This window comes from Amblyraja radiata, chromosome 1 (assembly GCF_010909765.2).
Source record: "Amblyraja radiata isolate CabotCenter1 chromosome 1, sAmbRad1.1.pri, whole genome shotgun sequence".
Classification (NCBI taxonomy): domain Eukaryota; kingdom Metazoa; phylum Chordata; class Chondrichthyes; order Rajiformes; family Rajidae; genus Amblyraja; species Amblyraja radiata.
In genome coordinates this window covers 162,651,632-162,666,261 of record NC_045956.1, presented here as the reverse complement: position 1 = coordinate 162,666,261, position 14,630 = coordinate 162,651,632, and the positions used below count along the sequence as shown (strand labels likewise).

Here is a 14,630-nt window from a genome sequence, read left to right as displayed (position 1 = left end):
ATAGCCTCAAAATTAAAGGGCGTACCTTTAGGAAGGAGATGAGGAGGAATTTATTTTGTCAGAGGGTGGTGAATCTGTGGAATTCATTGCCAGAGACAGTTGTGGAGGCCAAGTCATTGGGTAGTTTTAAACCAGAGTTTTGACAGATTCTTGATTATTAAGGGTGTCAGGGGTTCTGGGGAGAATGGGGTTGAGAGGGAAAGATAGATCATCCATGATTGAATGGCAGAGTAGATTCGATGGCTGGATTGCCTGATGTAGCTCGTTATTCTTATGAACTTGCAAGGAGGATCAGCAAGCTTGTGAGCCGGGAAGGATCGGAACTAGAATAGGTCTTGATATTGGAGTATAGGAGCAGAGAGGTCCTTCTGCAGTTGTACAGGGCCCTAGTGAGACCACACCTGTAGTATTGTGTGCAGTTTTGGTCCCCTAATTTGAGGAAGGACATTCTTGCTATTGAGGGATTGCAGCGTAGGTTTACAAGGTTAATTCCCGGGATGGCGGGACAGTCATATGCTGAGAGAATGGAGCGGCTGGGCTTGTACACTCTGGAGTTTAGAAGGATGAGAGAGTATCTTATTGAAACATATAAGATTGTTAAGGGTTTGGACGCTAGAGACAGGAAACATGTTCCCGATGTTGGAGGAGTCCAGAACCAGGGGCCACAGTTTATGAATAAGGGGTAAGCCATTTAGAACGGAGACGAGGAAACACTTTTCCTCACAGAGAGTTATGTCTGTGGAATTCTCTGCCTCAGAGGGCGGTGGAGGCAGGTTCTCTGGATACTTTCAAGAGAGAGCTAGATAGGGCTCTTAAAGACAGCGGAGTCAGGGGATTATGGGGCGAAGGCAGGAAAGGGGCACTGATTGGGGATGATCAGCCATGATCACATTGAATGGCGGTGCTGGCTCGAAGGGCCGAATGGCCTACTCCTGCACCTATTGTCTATTGTCTAAAGCAAGAAAGGAAACTGTATTAATTTGAAAGATGGAGTCAACATTCAGTTGATCACAGATTTGCTTGTGCGTCCCAATGTTGGGGTTTGTGGCCCATTGGAAGGAATTTTCCATGTTGTGTAAGGCTGTGCTGCAATGCAGAACTCGGGGACTGCTGTAATGTTGGACATATTGTCTACATTTCAAGGATGGTTCATTGGCTGTGAATTATTTGAAAACATCCTGAAGTTGAAACTGGTATATATTTTCAAGTTATTTTATTACTATTCTTTATAGATGCACTTTTATTTGCTACTAGGCCATTGGGAGCATTTGGGACACAAAATGCTGGAGTAACTCGGCAGGTCAGGCAGTATCTCTCAGGTCTCAGAGAAGAAACATCACCTATCCATGTTCTCCAGAGATGCTGCCTGACTCTCTGGATTACTCCAGCACTATGTGCCCTTTTAGGAATTCCAGAAATCCAGAATGTTGTTCCTTACTTATTGGGTCGCAGGAAGCTGTTGTCACTGCCTATCTCCAATTTCCTCTAAGTTTGGTGGCTTATTAGGCCATTTCATTGAGTGGATGTGATGTCACATGGAGGAGAGACTGGGTCAGGATGGAGGATTTCCTTTCCTGAAGGGCATTAATAGACCAGATGGTTATTTTCAATTGTCATTTGTACTTACTTTTTATTCCTAATTTATCGAATTTGCTGTATTTGAATTAGCTGGGATGGGGATGCAAACTCGTATTTCTGATCCAATTATCTAGGCCTCTCTTCACTAAGTAGATGTGTGAGGACTGACAAAGACCCCCAGCTGCCGTTCGATTCCAATAAGGGTTGCCAGGCAACCCCAATCATGAGGCGGCACTGTGGCGCATCGGTAGAGTTGCAGCCTTACAGCACCAGAAACCCGGATTCGATCCTGACTACGGGTGCTGTCTGTACGGAGTTTGCACGTTCTCCCTGTGACTGCATGGGTTTTCTCCGGGTGCTCCGGTTTCCTTCCACACTCCAAAGACGTGCAAATCTGTAGGTTAATTGGCTTTGGTAAATTGTCGCTAGAGTGTGTGATAGAATTAGTGTATAGGATGCTTGTATGGGTCGGCACAGATTAATTGGGCCGAAGGGCCTGTTTCCACGCTGTGTCTCTGAAGTCTTTAGACTTTAGAGATACGGCACGGCCATTTGGCCCACCAAGTCCGCACCAACCAGCAATCACCCATACACTAGTACTCCGTTACACATTAGGGCCGATTTACTACTTTACCGAAGCCAATTGACCTACAAACCTGTACGTCTTTGGAGTGTGGGGGGGAACCAGAGCACAGGGAGATCTAACAAGCTCCATACAGACCGCTTTTAGCATAGTCAAGATCGAACCCGGGTCTCTGGCGCTGTGAGGCAGCAACTCTACCGCTGTGCCACCAACTCTAAAGTCAAGTTTCGCTGCCGATGGCAGAGGAGCTGATAGTTCAGTTTTCCCGTTCAGCTGCGCCGATAGGGAGCGGCGATCAAATCCAATAATGTACTTTCCTGTACAGGTTCCATTCAGCAAAAACATGAGCTGAATGGCTTGAGACTCCAATTCATGTGGAATCAGTCTGGGAACAGGAGGTGGGAAACATGCCAGGGCCTGATTGAAGTGATCTGTGAGACTGCAGCTAAATGCAGTTTCTGTTTAGGTGCCCTGGACCTGCACACTGACTCACTGTGTGGAAACGGCCAGACCTTTCTCTTAAAAGGGTCGTGTCTAACATCCATGGTTCCTATGCTCATAAAAACTGCCGTAAAAATTATAAATAAAAATACTCGACATACTTCAGATAAGGAGTCCATTAACTCTTAGAAACGTAGAAACATAGGAAATAGGTGCAGGAGTAGGCCATTCGGCCCTTCGAGCCTGCACTGCCAGTCAATATGATCATGGCTGATCATCTAAAATCACTACCCCATTCCTGCTTTCTCCCCATATCCCTTGGTTCCTTTAGCCGTAAGAGCAACATCCAACTCTCGCTTGAAAACTCTTGCAGAAAAGGACCAAGTCACAGAGGCCTAATCATTCATTCCCTCCGTGGCTGGTGTACAGAACGTAGTTACTCCCCCATAACATCTCCCAAATCTGTGAGCTCTGCCACAGGTGTTACAGGTGTGTGGTTCTTTCCTACTCAGAGTGCAAGTACGTAGTTCCCTGAAAGTGGCATCACAGGTAGACAGGGTGGTGAAGAAGACTTATAGCATGCATGCCTTCTTTAGTTAAGGCATTGAATACAAGACTTGGAACGATATGTTGTGGTTATACAAGATGTTGGTGAGGCCAAACTTGGAGTATTGTGTACACTTGATTACCCTGCGATAGGAAAGACTCCATTAATCTGAAAAGAGTACAAAGAAGATTTAGAAGAATGTTGCTGGGACTCGGGGGCCAGAGTTCTAAGGAGAATTTGAGCAGGCTGGGAGTTTATTCCGTGGAATGTAAGGGAATGAGGTGACTTTATAGAAGGTACACAAAAATGCTGGAGAAACTCAGCGGGTGCAGCAGCATCTATGGAGCGAAGGAAATGGGCAACGTTTCGGGCCGAAACCCTTCTTCAGACTGATGGGGGGGGGGTGACTTTATAGAGGTGTACATAATTATTAGGCAGTTAAAAAATGAGTGCACACAAGCCTTTTCCCAGGGATGGGGATGGGGACAGCATTGATTTATGATGTGAGGGTAAAGATTTATACGGAACCTGAGGGCCAACCTTTTCACAAAGAGGATGGTGGGCATATGGATTGATCTGCTGGAGAAAGTAGTTGAAGCAGGTACAATACAAACTAGAGAGTGGCCCTGACATACCATCTACATCACTAGAGACCCGCAGACTATCTTTAATCGCACTTTACTGGACTTTATCTTGCATGAAACCTTATTCACTTTATCCTGTATCTGTACACCATGGACGGCCTGACTACACTGTGGGCGGTCAGTATTTTCACTGACTGGATAGCAGGCGACAAAAAGCTTTTCACGGTACCTCAGCACACGTGACAGTAATAAACTAAACAAAACAATAATGACATTTGGACAATAGACACTAGGTGTAGGAGTAGGCCGTTCGGCCCTTCGAGTCAACACCGCCATTCAATGTGATCATGGCTGATCATCCACAATCAGTACCCCGTTCCTGCCTTCTCCCCATATCTCCTGACTGCTATCTTCAAAGGCCCTATCTAGCTCTCTCTTGAAAGTTTCCAGAGAACCGGCCTCCACCGCCCTCTGAGGCAGAGAATTCCACACACTCACAACTCTCTGTGAGAAAAAGTGTTTCCTCATCTCCGTTCTAAATGGCTTACCTGGTATTCTTAAACTGTGGCCCCTGGTTCTGGACTCCCCCAAATTCGGGAACTTGTTTCCTGCCTCTAGCGTGTCGAAACCCTTAATAAACATATGTTTCAATAAGATTCCCTGTCATCCTTCTAAACTCCAGAGTGTACAAGCCCAAGCCGCTCCATTCTCTCAGCATATGACAGTCCCGCCATCCTGGGAATTAACCTTGTAAACCTACGCTGCACTCCCTCAATAGCAAGAATGTCCTTCCTCAAATTTGGAGATCAAAACTGCACACAATATTCCAGGTGTGGTCTCACTATGGCCCTGTACAACTGCAGAAGGTACATGGATAGGAAAAGCTGGGAGGGGTATGGGCCTTATGCGGGCAAATGGCCCTATCTAAAATGGGCATGTTGATCAGCGTGGGTGTTGGTCCGAAGGCCCAGTTTCCGTGCTGTATGACTGTCTCCCCCCCCCCCCACGAGCTGACACCCAGGTCGGAGCCTATCACTGCAGAAGCATGAAGCCGTAATGCAAGCTGCCACCCAGTGCATCACTGAGGGAGATAAACTGAGGAGGTGCAGTAAATGCATTGGATCCCACGGCACCCTTTAGCAAAGAGCAAAGCTATTCTCCCAGTTTCCTGGCCAACATTTCACACTGAACCTACTGTGACGGGGCTGATTAACTGCATCTTTGTTCATCGCTCTGTGTGTGAGAACTTACTGTACCCAGACTGGCCAACAGTTCGAGAGTAATCCTTATGCTATGAAGTACTTTGGGAGCTCATGACAAAAGGTCAAGTGTTCGACAAACACTGCCCTGGTTCCTTATTGCCTTTATTTGTATCGCCTCCATTCTGTACTCTGAGGCCATTTATCTGCAGGTAGGGAACTTTGCACTGTTTCTGAAGTAAAGTGAATGCAATAAATTGACGCACGAGAAACTGCAGATGCTGGAATCTTGAGCAAAACACGAAGTGTTGAATGAACTCAGTGGGTCAGGCAGCATCTGAGGAGGGAATGGACAGCTGGCATTATTGGTCAGTCTGACTGGACCCCTGGAGGCCTATCAGAGGCCCCGTGCACAAGAAAGAAGCCTCTTCAGCGGTTCTGCATTACCATGTTTAGTTCAGAGATACAGCGCGGGAACAGGCCCTTCAGCCCACCGAGTCCCCGCACACTATCCTACACACACTAGGGACAATTTACAGTCATTACCTAAAGCCAATTAACCTACAAACCTGTACATCTTTGGAGTGTTGGAGAAAACCCAGACGGCCATGGGGAGAACGTACAAACTCTAAACCGACAGCACCCGTAGTCGGGATCGAACCGTGGTCTCTGGCGCTGTGAGGCAGCAGCTCGACCAGATGCGCCTCTGTGCCACCTAAATGTAGCTGGAATGTCCCAGGACTTGGTCCCAGTGACAGTGAAGGGTGCTAAGGTTGCCATGAGTGGATAGTGTGTCAGATTCTCATGCTGCTGCTGCCCACGACACGACCTTCTTTCCTTGGTGCAGTTGTAGAAATCTTGGCACACTGAAGTGTTCCACCTTACACGTTCCCTCTGGTGTTACGCTAATAAGAGTTTTAATTTATCTTTCAGATTCTGTGTCTTCGGGTGATGATGAAGATGATGATGATGATGATGGAAGTGAGGATACAGGTAATGTACCAATGCCATAGAAGCTCTTTCTCCCCATACATACATACGTTAAGAATCATGCTGCCCTATCTACAAGGCAAGCAGAGATCTGGCTGGCAATCCGCTTCCCGCTGAATACAGTGGAAGATGGTCATTTGCTTTGCTGTAGCTACGAGGAACTGCAGGTGCTGGTCTACAAAAAAAGACACAAAGTGCTGGAATAACAGGCAGCATCTCCGTCTGAATCTGAATCTGAAGAAGGGTCTCGACCCAAAATGTCACCTCTCCATGAGATGATGCCTGACTCGCTGAGTTACTCCAGCACTTTGCATTTTTTATTCGCTGTGTTATTTTGGTATGTAGTATACTGAAATGTAGTGAAAATCTCCGCATTCCACCACCCAATTTTAGTTTAGTTTATTATTATCATCTGTATTGAGGTGAAATATGAACAGCATTTCTATTGCATGCTATCCAGACAGTGAACAGACTGTCCATGATTACAAAGGTAGACAAAAATGCTGGAGAAACTCAGCGGGTGAGGCAGCATCTATGGAGCGAAGGAATAGGTGGCGTTCAGACTGAAGAAGGGTCTCGACCCGAAACGTCACCTATTCCTTCGCCCCATAGATGCTGCCTCACCCGCTGAGTTTCTCCAACATTTTTGTCTACCTTCGATTTTTCCAGCATCTGCAGTTCTTTCTTAAACATCCATGATTACAATCACACCATCCACAGTGTACAGGTACATGATTAAGGTATCTGTTGAATACATGGTACATGATACACCATTTAGTGCAAAGTAAATTCCGATAAAAGATAGTCTAAGGGTCTTCAATGAGGTAGATGGTAGGTCAGAACCGCTCTCTGGTTGGTGATAGCAGCTGGGAAGACACTGCCCCTGAATCTGGAGGAGTGAGTTTTCACACTCCTAGTACCTCTTGCCTGATGGAAGAAGGAGTGATTCAAGGAGTGGAAAGATATCAAGTCATGAGTTACAGATCAAGGATTCCATGTGTGTGTAAGAAGGAACTGCAGATGCTGGTTTAAACCGAAGAAAGACACAAACAGCTGGAGTAACTCAGCGGGACAGGCAGCATGGAGTAACTCAGCGGGACAGGCAGCATCTCTGGAGAGAAGGAATGGGTGACGTTTCAGGTCAAGACCCTTCTTCAGACTGAAAAGGGTCTCGACCCAAAACATCGCGCATTCCTTCTCTCCAAGGATTCCATGTAAACAGATTTGATAAACTTTATGAAAATTGCATGCTTTTATATTCATGACATATTTCACAGATAACCCGTGCATCTCAGCTGAAGTTACAACTGTGTATCACATTTATTCTGCAGAAAAATAGGGCAGAAATCTGCAACTGCCGAGATATGACAGACAGAGGTGGTGCCAGGGTCCCCACTAGTAGAGGCCATGGGTTGGTAAAAATCCACCTGAAGCACCAGAATTCTTTCCTGAGTAGTAAGAGCATCACAGGTTACGGGGAGAAGGCAGGAGAATGGGGTGAGAAGGAAAGATTGGTCATCAGCCATGATTGAATGGTGGAGCAGACTCGATAGGCCCGTTGGCCTACTTCTACTCCTGCTCCACACCAGAAGTCGAGCACCAGTTAAAGAATTATTCCTGCCTTTAAATGAGTCTCTGTATTCATCCGGCTCTCTGGAACATGCCATCTTGTTTATTTCTTCAGCAGTCGGGGTTGTGCATGAAACTTCACTCAACATCTATTAAAATGTCTCTTTATTTGCCCGCCCACCTAGCAGCCGTGTTCCCATGCTGTAGTGTTATTATATTCTGTGGAGGGATTTGGATCGCGTGCAGGGAGGGGATATCAGTTTAACTTGGCATTATTTTCGGCACAAACCCTGTGGGCCCAAGGGCCTGTTCCTGTGCTGTGTTGTATTATGCTCTACAATTGCAAGAATACTATGGGGGGAGTGGGTTTGTCAGGATTATTTCTTGAACCGATGCAGAGGAGCTGGAAAAGGCTGAGAGATAAGGAAACCAGGAATTGCAGATAGGCACAAAAAACTCAGCGGGACAGGCAGCATCTCTGGAGAGTCAGGGGAGGGGGAGGGGGAGATACAGAGATAAGGAAGTGTGAGGTGTGAGAACGAAACATCAAAGGGGGTGGAGACCAAGGAAAATGTAGAATAGATCGTTGTTAGCGAGGAGAAGGTAACAACAAAGCAAACAGAGATAAAATGTAATCAGGGACACTCAGACTGGTCGGAGGGATGGAAAGAGAGGGAAAGCTAGGGTTACTTGAAGGTGGAGAATTCAATATTCATACAGCTGGGGTGTAAGCTGCCCAAGTGAAATATGAGGTGCTGTTCCTCCAATTTACGCTGGGCCTCACTCAGACAAAGAACTGCTGATGCTGGAATCTTGAGTAAAACACAAAGTGCTGGAGGAATTCGGCGAGTCGGGCAGCATCTGCTGGTGACTAGCGGAGTGCCGCGGGGTCGACGCTGGGCCGCTACTCTTTACGTTGTATATCAATGATTTGGATGAGGGGATTGAAGGCTTTGTGGCCAAGTTTGCAGATGATAGACACAAAATGCTGGAGTAACTCAACGGGACAGGCAGCATCTCTGGAGAGAAGGAATGGGTGACGTATTGGGTCGAGACCCTTCAGACTGATAGTCAGGGCAGAGGGAGACAGAGAAATGGAAGGGTAAGGTGTAAAAAAAATACAGATAAATGGGGACGATGAACAAGGAAATGTAGAATGGCACATTTTGGACTTTCAATAAACCTTCGACAAGGCCCACACAAGAGATTAGAGTGCAAAGTTAGAGCACATGGTATTGGAGGTAGGGTATTGACATGGATAGAGAACTGGTTGGCAGACAGGAAGCAAAGAATAGGAATTAACGGGTCCTTTTCAGAATGCAGGCAGTGACTAGTGGGGTGCCACAAGGCTCAACGCTGGGAGCCCTGTTATTTACAATATATATTAACGATTTAGACGAGGAAACTAAATGTAACATCTCCAAGTTTGCAGATGACATAAAGCTAGGTGGCAATGTGAGCTGCGAGGAGGATGCTATGAGGCTGCAGGTTGACTTGGATAGGTTGGGTGAGTGGGCAGATGCATGGAAGATGCAGTATAATGTGGATAAATGTTAGGTTATCCAAGAACAGGAGGCAGATTATTATCTGAATGATGCCAGATTAGGAGAAGGGGAGATGCAACAAGACCTGGGTGTACCTGTACATCACTCACTGACAGTAAGCATGCAGGTACAGCAGGTAGTGAAGAAAGCTAATGGCATGTTGGCCTTCATTGCGAGAGGATTTGAGTTTAGGAGCAAAGAGGCCCTACAGCAGTTGTACAGGGTCCTGGTGAGACTGTGCCTGGAGTATTGTTTGCAGTTTTGGTCTCCTAATTTGAGGAAGGACATTCTTGCTATTGTGGGAGTGCAGCGTAGGTTCACCAGGTTAATTCCTGGGATGGCGGGACTGACATACGATGAAAGAATGGGTTGACTGGGCTTGTGTTCACTGGAGTTTAGAAGGATGAGAGGATCTCTTATAGAAACATGTAAAATTCTAAAGGGATTAGACAGGCTAGATGAAAGCAAAATGTTCCCGATGTTGGTGGAGTCCAGAACCAGGGGCCATAGTTTAGGAATAAGGAATAAGGGGTAGGCCATTTAGAACTGAGATCAGGAAAACTTTTTCACCCGAAGAGTTGTGAATCTGTGTAATTCTCTGCCACAGAAGGCAGTGGAGGCCAATTCACTGGACTTTTTCACGAGAGAGTTAGATTTATCTTTTAGGGCTAAAAGAATCAAGGGATATGGGGAAAAAGCAGGAACGGGGTACTGATTTTAATGCTGATCAGCCATGATCCTATTGACTGGCGGTACAGGCTCGAAGGGCCGAATGGCCTACTCCTGCACCTATTTACTATGTTGGCGGAGGGGAAGGTGACAGCGAGACATACAAGGCACTCTGCAGTAGTTTACAGGTAACGTCATGGCCACCTGTGTGGCCCCGCGATCAGGTAAACCGGAGCAGGAATCGTCCTGCTACAGTATTTGTTTTGGCCCACCTAGCAACAGCCAGCTCCACTGATTAATCGGGACGAGATGAGATCACATGCGAGTAATTACAAAGAAGCATTGTTCCTGCAACCGAGAAAGCTTCCAGGGCTGCAGCTCGAGATGTGGCCATGGGGAATGTGTTTTGAATTTTCAATGTGCTGAATGCAGCGGCCAGCACTGGTGCGCCGTGTGTTTTAGCCAGGAACTCTGGCCTAGCCTCACACGGAGCCTCCTGGGAGTTGTCCCAGCAAGCGGGTGGTACTCCACAGGCAGGCTGGAGGCCATCTGCAGACTCAAGCTCCAGGCCTATGTCTGCCCACCATGAGCTTTAGGGGCAAGGGTCTGAAGAAGGATCTTGACCCGAAACGCCACCCATTCCTTCTCTCCATAGATGCTGCCTCACCGCTTGAGTTTCTCCAGCATTTTTTGTCTACCGATTTTTTCAGCATCTACGGTTCTTTCTTAAACATGAGCTTTAAGTCAATGTCTTTTTGGAGGAGAGGGGAAGGGTGGAGGACCAGAAGTTTACGCCACTTCCGAATCGGCATTAAAATGCGATGAGGAGTTCCATACCCTTGCGTTGGCCTTGGCCTGCTGCTTGCCAGAGTGAATCCAAGCTGGAGTCAAGTCAAGAGTGCTTTAGTTTAGTGATACAGTTTAGAGATACAGCGCGAAAACGGGCCCTTCAGCCCACCGGGTCCGCGCCGACCAGAGATCCCCGCACACTAACAATATTCCACACACACTAGGGACAATTTACAATGTTTACCAAAGCCAATTAACCTACAAATCTGTACATCTTTGGAGTGTGGGAGGAAACCAGAGCACCCGGTGAAAACCCACACGGTTGCCAGGAGAACGTACAAACGCCGTACAGACAGCACCCGCAGTTAGGATCGAACCCGGGTCTCTGGCGCTGTAAGGCAGCAACCCTTCTACCGCTGCACCACCATGCCGCCCTTTAATGTCATGTGTCCCAAAACATAAACATGGCATTCTTACTTGCAGCAACACAACGGACATGTAAGCATAGTACTCTGTAAACACCATAATAAACAACAAAAATGTTCAGGATGTAAAAAACAAACAACAATAGTGCCTCGACAAAACCAACGCCCCAGATCTATATAGTTCGGAGCTTATTTGGAGGTTGTGGTGTTTAAAAGTCTGATGGGTTCTGAGGCAGAAAGAAACAGTGGGGAGGCGCAGCGGTAGAGTTGCTGCCTTACAGTGACTGAGCTCCGGGTTCCATGCTGACTCTGGGTGCTGTTTGTTCGGAGTCTGTACGTTCTCCCCGTGATCACGTGGATTTTCTCCGGGTGCTCCAATTTCCCTCCACACTCCAAAAGACATGCAGGTTTGTAGGTTAATTGGACTATAAATTGCCCCTTGTGTGTAGTGTGCAAAACTGGGATAACATAGAACTAGTGTACGGCTGATCGCTGGTCGGCGCGGGCTCGGTGGGCCAAAGGGCCTGTTTCCTCGCTGAATCTCTAAACTAAACAGTACCAAGCAGTGCAGCGAGGATTCGTTATGGACGGATAGACACAAGATGCTGGAGTAACTCAGCGGGACAGGCAGCATCTCCGGAGAGAAGGAATGAATGGGCACCATTTCTGGTCGAGGCCCTTCTTCAGACTGAGAGCCAGGCGAGAGGGAGGCACAGAGATAAGGAAGTGCAAGGCGTGAGAACGAGACATTAAAGGGGATGCGGAGCAAGGAAAATGAGGAATAGATCAATGTTAGCTGGAAGAAGGTGGCCACAAAGTATAGAGCTCTGTATTTTTGGACAGCTGGAGTAAAGAGCCAGCGTGGAGGCGGTTAGTTCACCACGTTAGTAGGCAGCCAGAGTACAGGGTAACCGAGTGGGTCGAGGTTGGCAGGAAGGTAATAAGACGCCTGATATCGAGAGCAGTGTGGGGAGGGGGGGGGGGGGGGGGGTGAAATGTGTTGCTGCTGCTACCTGCAGTGTAACGCAAACATGTACAAATCTAGCCAGTGATCATCATTGGGCCCGTCACAGGATATCGGCATTTTAAAGAAGGGATTAGTATAAATTGGAGCCAATTTGTTGCTTTAGGAAATTAGACGACGGCTTATCCAGTCCAAATATGTCCACCACTTTGCAACAAAACATGCCGCAGCTCTAAGCCTGTTAGGCATTCACTTGAATGCACATCAACAATTTCTCTTTGTGCATGCTGGAAAAAAGAAATCCAATTGTAGACTCGGTTCTGGGTTGTGTAAAATGGCTTAAAACTGTATCACAGCCGAGGAATGGCAGAGACAGAGTAAAACAAAAAGCTTTCATTCGTTGTTCGTTATCTCTCTACATCATCGTCTATATCTCTCGTTTCCCTTCTCCCTAACCAGTCTGAAGAGGGGCCTCGACCCGAAACATCACCCATTCCTACTCTCCAGAGATGCTGCCTGTCCCGCTGTTACTCCAGCTTTTTGTGTCTATCTTTGCTTTAAACTAGCATCTGTAGTTCCTTCCCACAGGGGCAGCAGACTTGTCATTAATCTTCACTTAAGTACCTGTTTGTCAGTAAAGCAGTCGTCACCTTCACAGAAAGATTTCTTGGTGTTCTTTCCTGAACGCACAGAGTCTCTTGCCCAGAGTAGGGGAATCGAGAACCAGAGGACAACAGTCTAAGGTGACGGTGGGAGGGGGGGGGGGGGGGTTTAATTGGAACGCGAGGGGTAACTTTTTCACATAAAGGGTGGTGGGTGCATGGAATGAGCTGCTGGAAGAGGTCATTGAGGCAGGTGCTATCACAATGTTTAAGAAACATTTGGACAGGTACATGGATAGGACAGGTTTGGAGGGATATGGGCCAAATGCAGGCAGGTAGGACTAGTGTAGCTGGGATATGTGAGTCGGTGTGGGTAAGTTGGGCTGAAGGGCCTGTTTCCACGCTGTATCGCTCTATGACTATGCTTAAGCTTTGTTCTTTCATTTCTGTCGTCACACGTAACACACACCCTAGGGGTTAGTGATAATGAAAACCTGGCTAGTGCTTCAATTTTCCCATCAGCTGAAAAACAATGATGTTTTCTGGCAATCAGACTTAAGTCAAATAAAAGACGATGCATCACTTTAGTAAATCAGTCCATTTATACATGTTCCCTGTGGACCTTCAGCAATGCGTCTTTTAAGTATTGAGAGGCTATTTGATCTTTAATTAAATCTGCCCATGCATTCTCAGGCATCGGACAGACACATTATGTAATTAGCTCTGATTCCATTTAGAACACAATTGGTGGCCGGCACCAATTTATTAAATGGGGTCCCTGTCTTTTTAACCAAAATGAATACATGATCATTTACTGGATATTTAACCAGTCTTCCGTAACGGAAAGCAGGGGGTTGATAGTAGAAGTAAAGGCGATTGGGGTCATAGATACATAGATACATAAACAATAGGTGCAGGAGTAGGCCATTCGGCCCATCGAGCCAGCACGACCATTCAATGTGATCATGGCTGATCATCCACAATCAGTACCCCGTTCCTGCCTTCTCCCCGTATCCCCTTGATTCCGCTAGCCCTAAAAGCTCCATGTAACTCTCTTTTGAATGCATCGAGCGAATCGGCCTCCACTGCCTTCTGAGGCAGAGAATTCCACAAATTCACAGCTCTCTGGGTGTAAACGTTTTTCCTCATCTCAGTTCTAAATGGCCGACCCCTTATTTTTAAACTGTGGCCCTGAATCTGGACTCTCCCAACATCGGGAACATTTTTCCTGCATCTAGCTTGTCCAATCCCTTAATAATTTTATATGTTTCTATAAGATCCCCTCTCATCTAAATTCCAGTGAATACAAGCCCAGTCGCTCCATTCTTTCATCATATGTCGGTCCCAACATCCCGGGAATTAAGCTTGTGAACCTACGCTGCACTCCCTCAATAGCAAGAATGTCCATCCTCAAATTAGGGACCTATCTTCAGTGATTGTATTAGAGTACAGTCAGGTAGATATCATTTGAGAGTGGGATAAAGTTTGGTAAGTGATAGGTGGATACAGGAGCTGGGCTTGGTTGGCAGATGGGTAGACAAAGACCTGAGATGTAAAGGAGACTATGGAGTATAGGGTTAGGAGAGAAGATGAGTGAAATGTCTAGCCAGAGGGAGGGATATAGGTGGAAGGGGAGGAGGGATGAGAAATGGTGTGCACAGATAAGGTCATAAGGAATAGTAGAATTAGACCATTTGGCCCATCAAGTCTACTCCGCCGTTCAATCATGGCTGATCTATCTCTCCCTCTGAACCGCACTCTCCTGCCTTCTCCCCATAACCTCTGAAACCCGTACGAATTAAGAATCTATCTCTGCCGTAAAAATATCCACTGACTTGACCTCCGCCACAGATTCACCTAAAGACCAGACTAAAGAAATTCCTCCTCATCTCCTTCCTAAAAGGACGTCCTTTAATTCTGAGACTATGGCTTCTAGTCCTAGACTCTCCCACTAGTGGAAACATCCTCTCCACATCCACTCTATCCAAGCCTTTCACTATTCTGTGGGGAGGGAGGAAAGTGGTGGTGTTACTTAAAGTTGGTGAATTCAGTGTTCATACTGTTTATACCAATGATACGGTAGTCACAATAATACAGCAGTGTCTTACTTTAATTTAGTTTAGAGATACAGCGAAGAAACAGGCCC

The 14,630-nt window shown here is 46.7% G+C and overlaps 1 protein-coding gene across 9 annotated transcripts in view; it reads left to right on the top strand.

Annotated features, from left to right (window-relative positions):
* Positions 1-14,630, top strand: part of fgfr3 (fibroblast growth factor receptor 3) — a 118,392-nt gene that overhangs the window by 56,846 nt on the left and 46,916 nt on the right. For all 9 annotated transcript variants that reach the window (XM_033034526.1, XM_033034532.1, XM_033034520.1 and 6 more), the window contains one exon: positions 5,866-5,925. In XM_033034526.1, the coding sequence (XP_032890417.1) occupies positions 5,866-5,925 (60 nt within the window). The remainder of the gene's footprint in view (positions 1-5,865; positions 5,926-14,630) is intronic.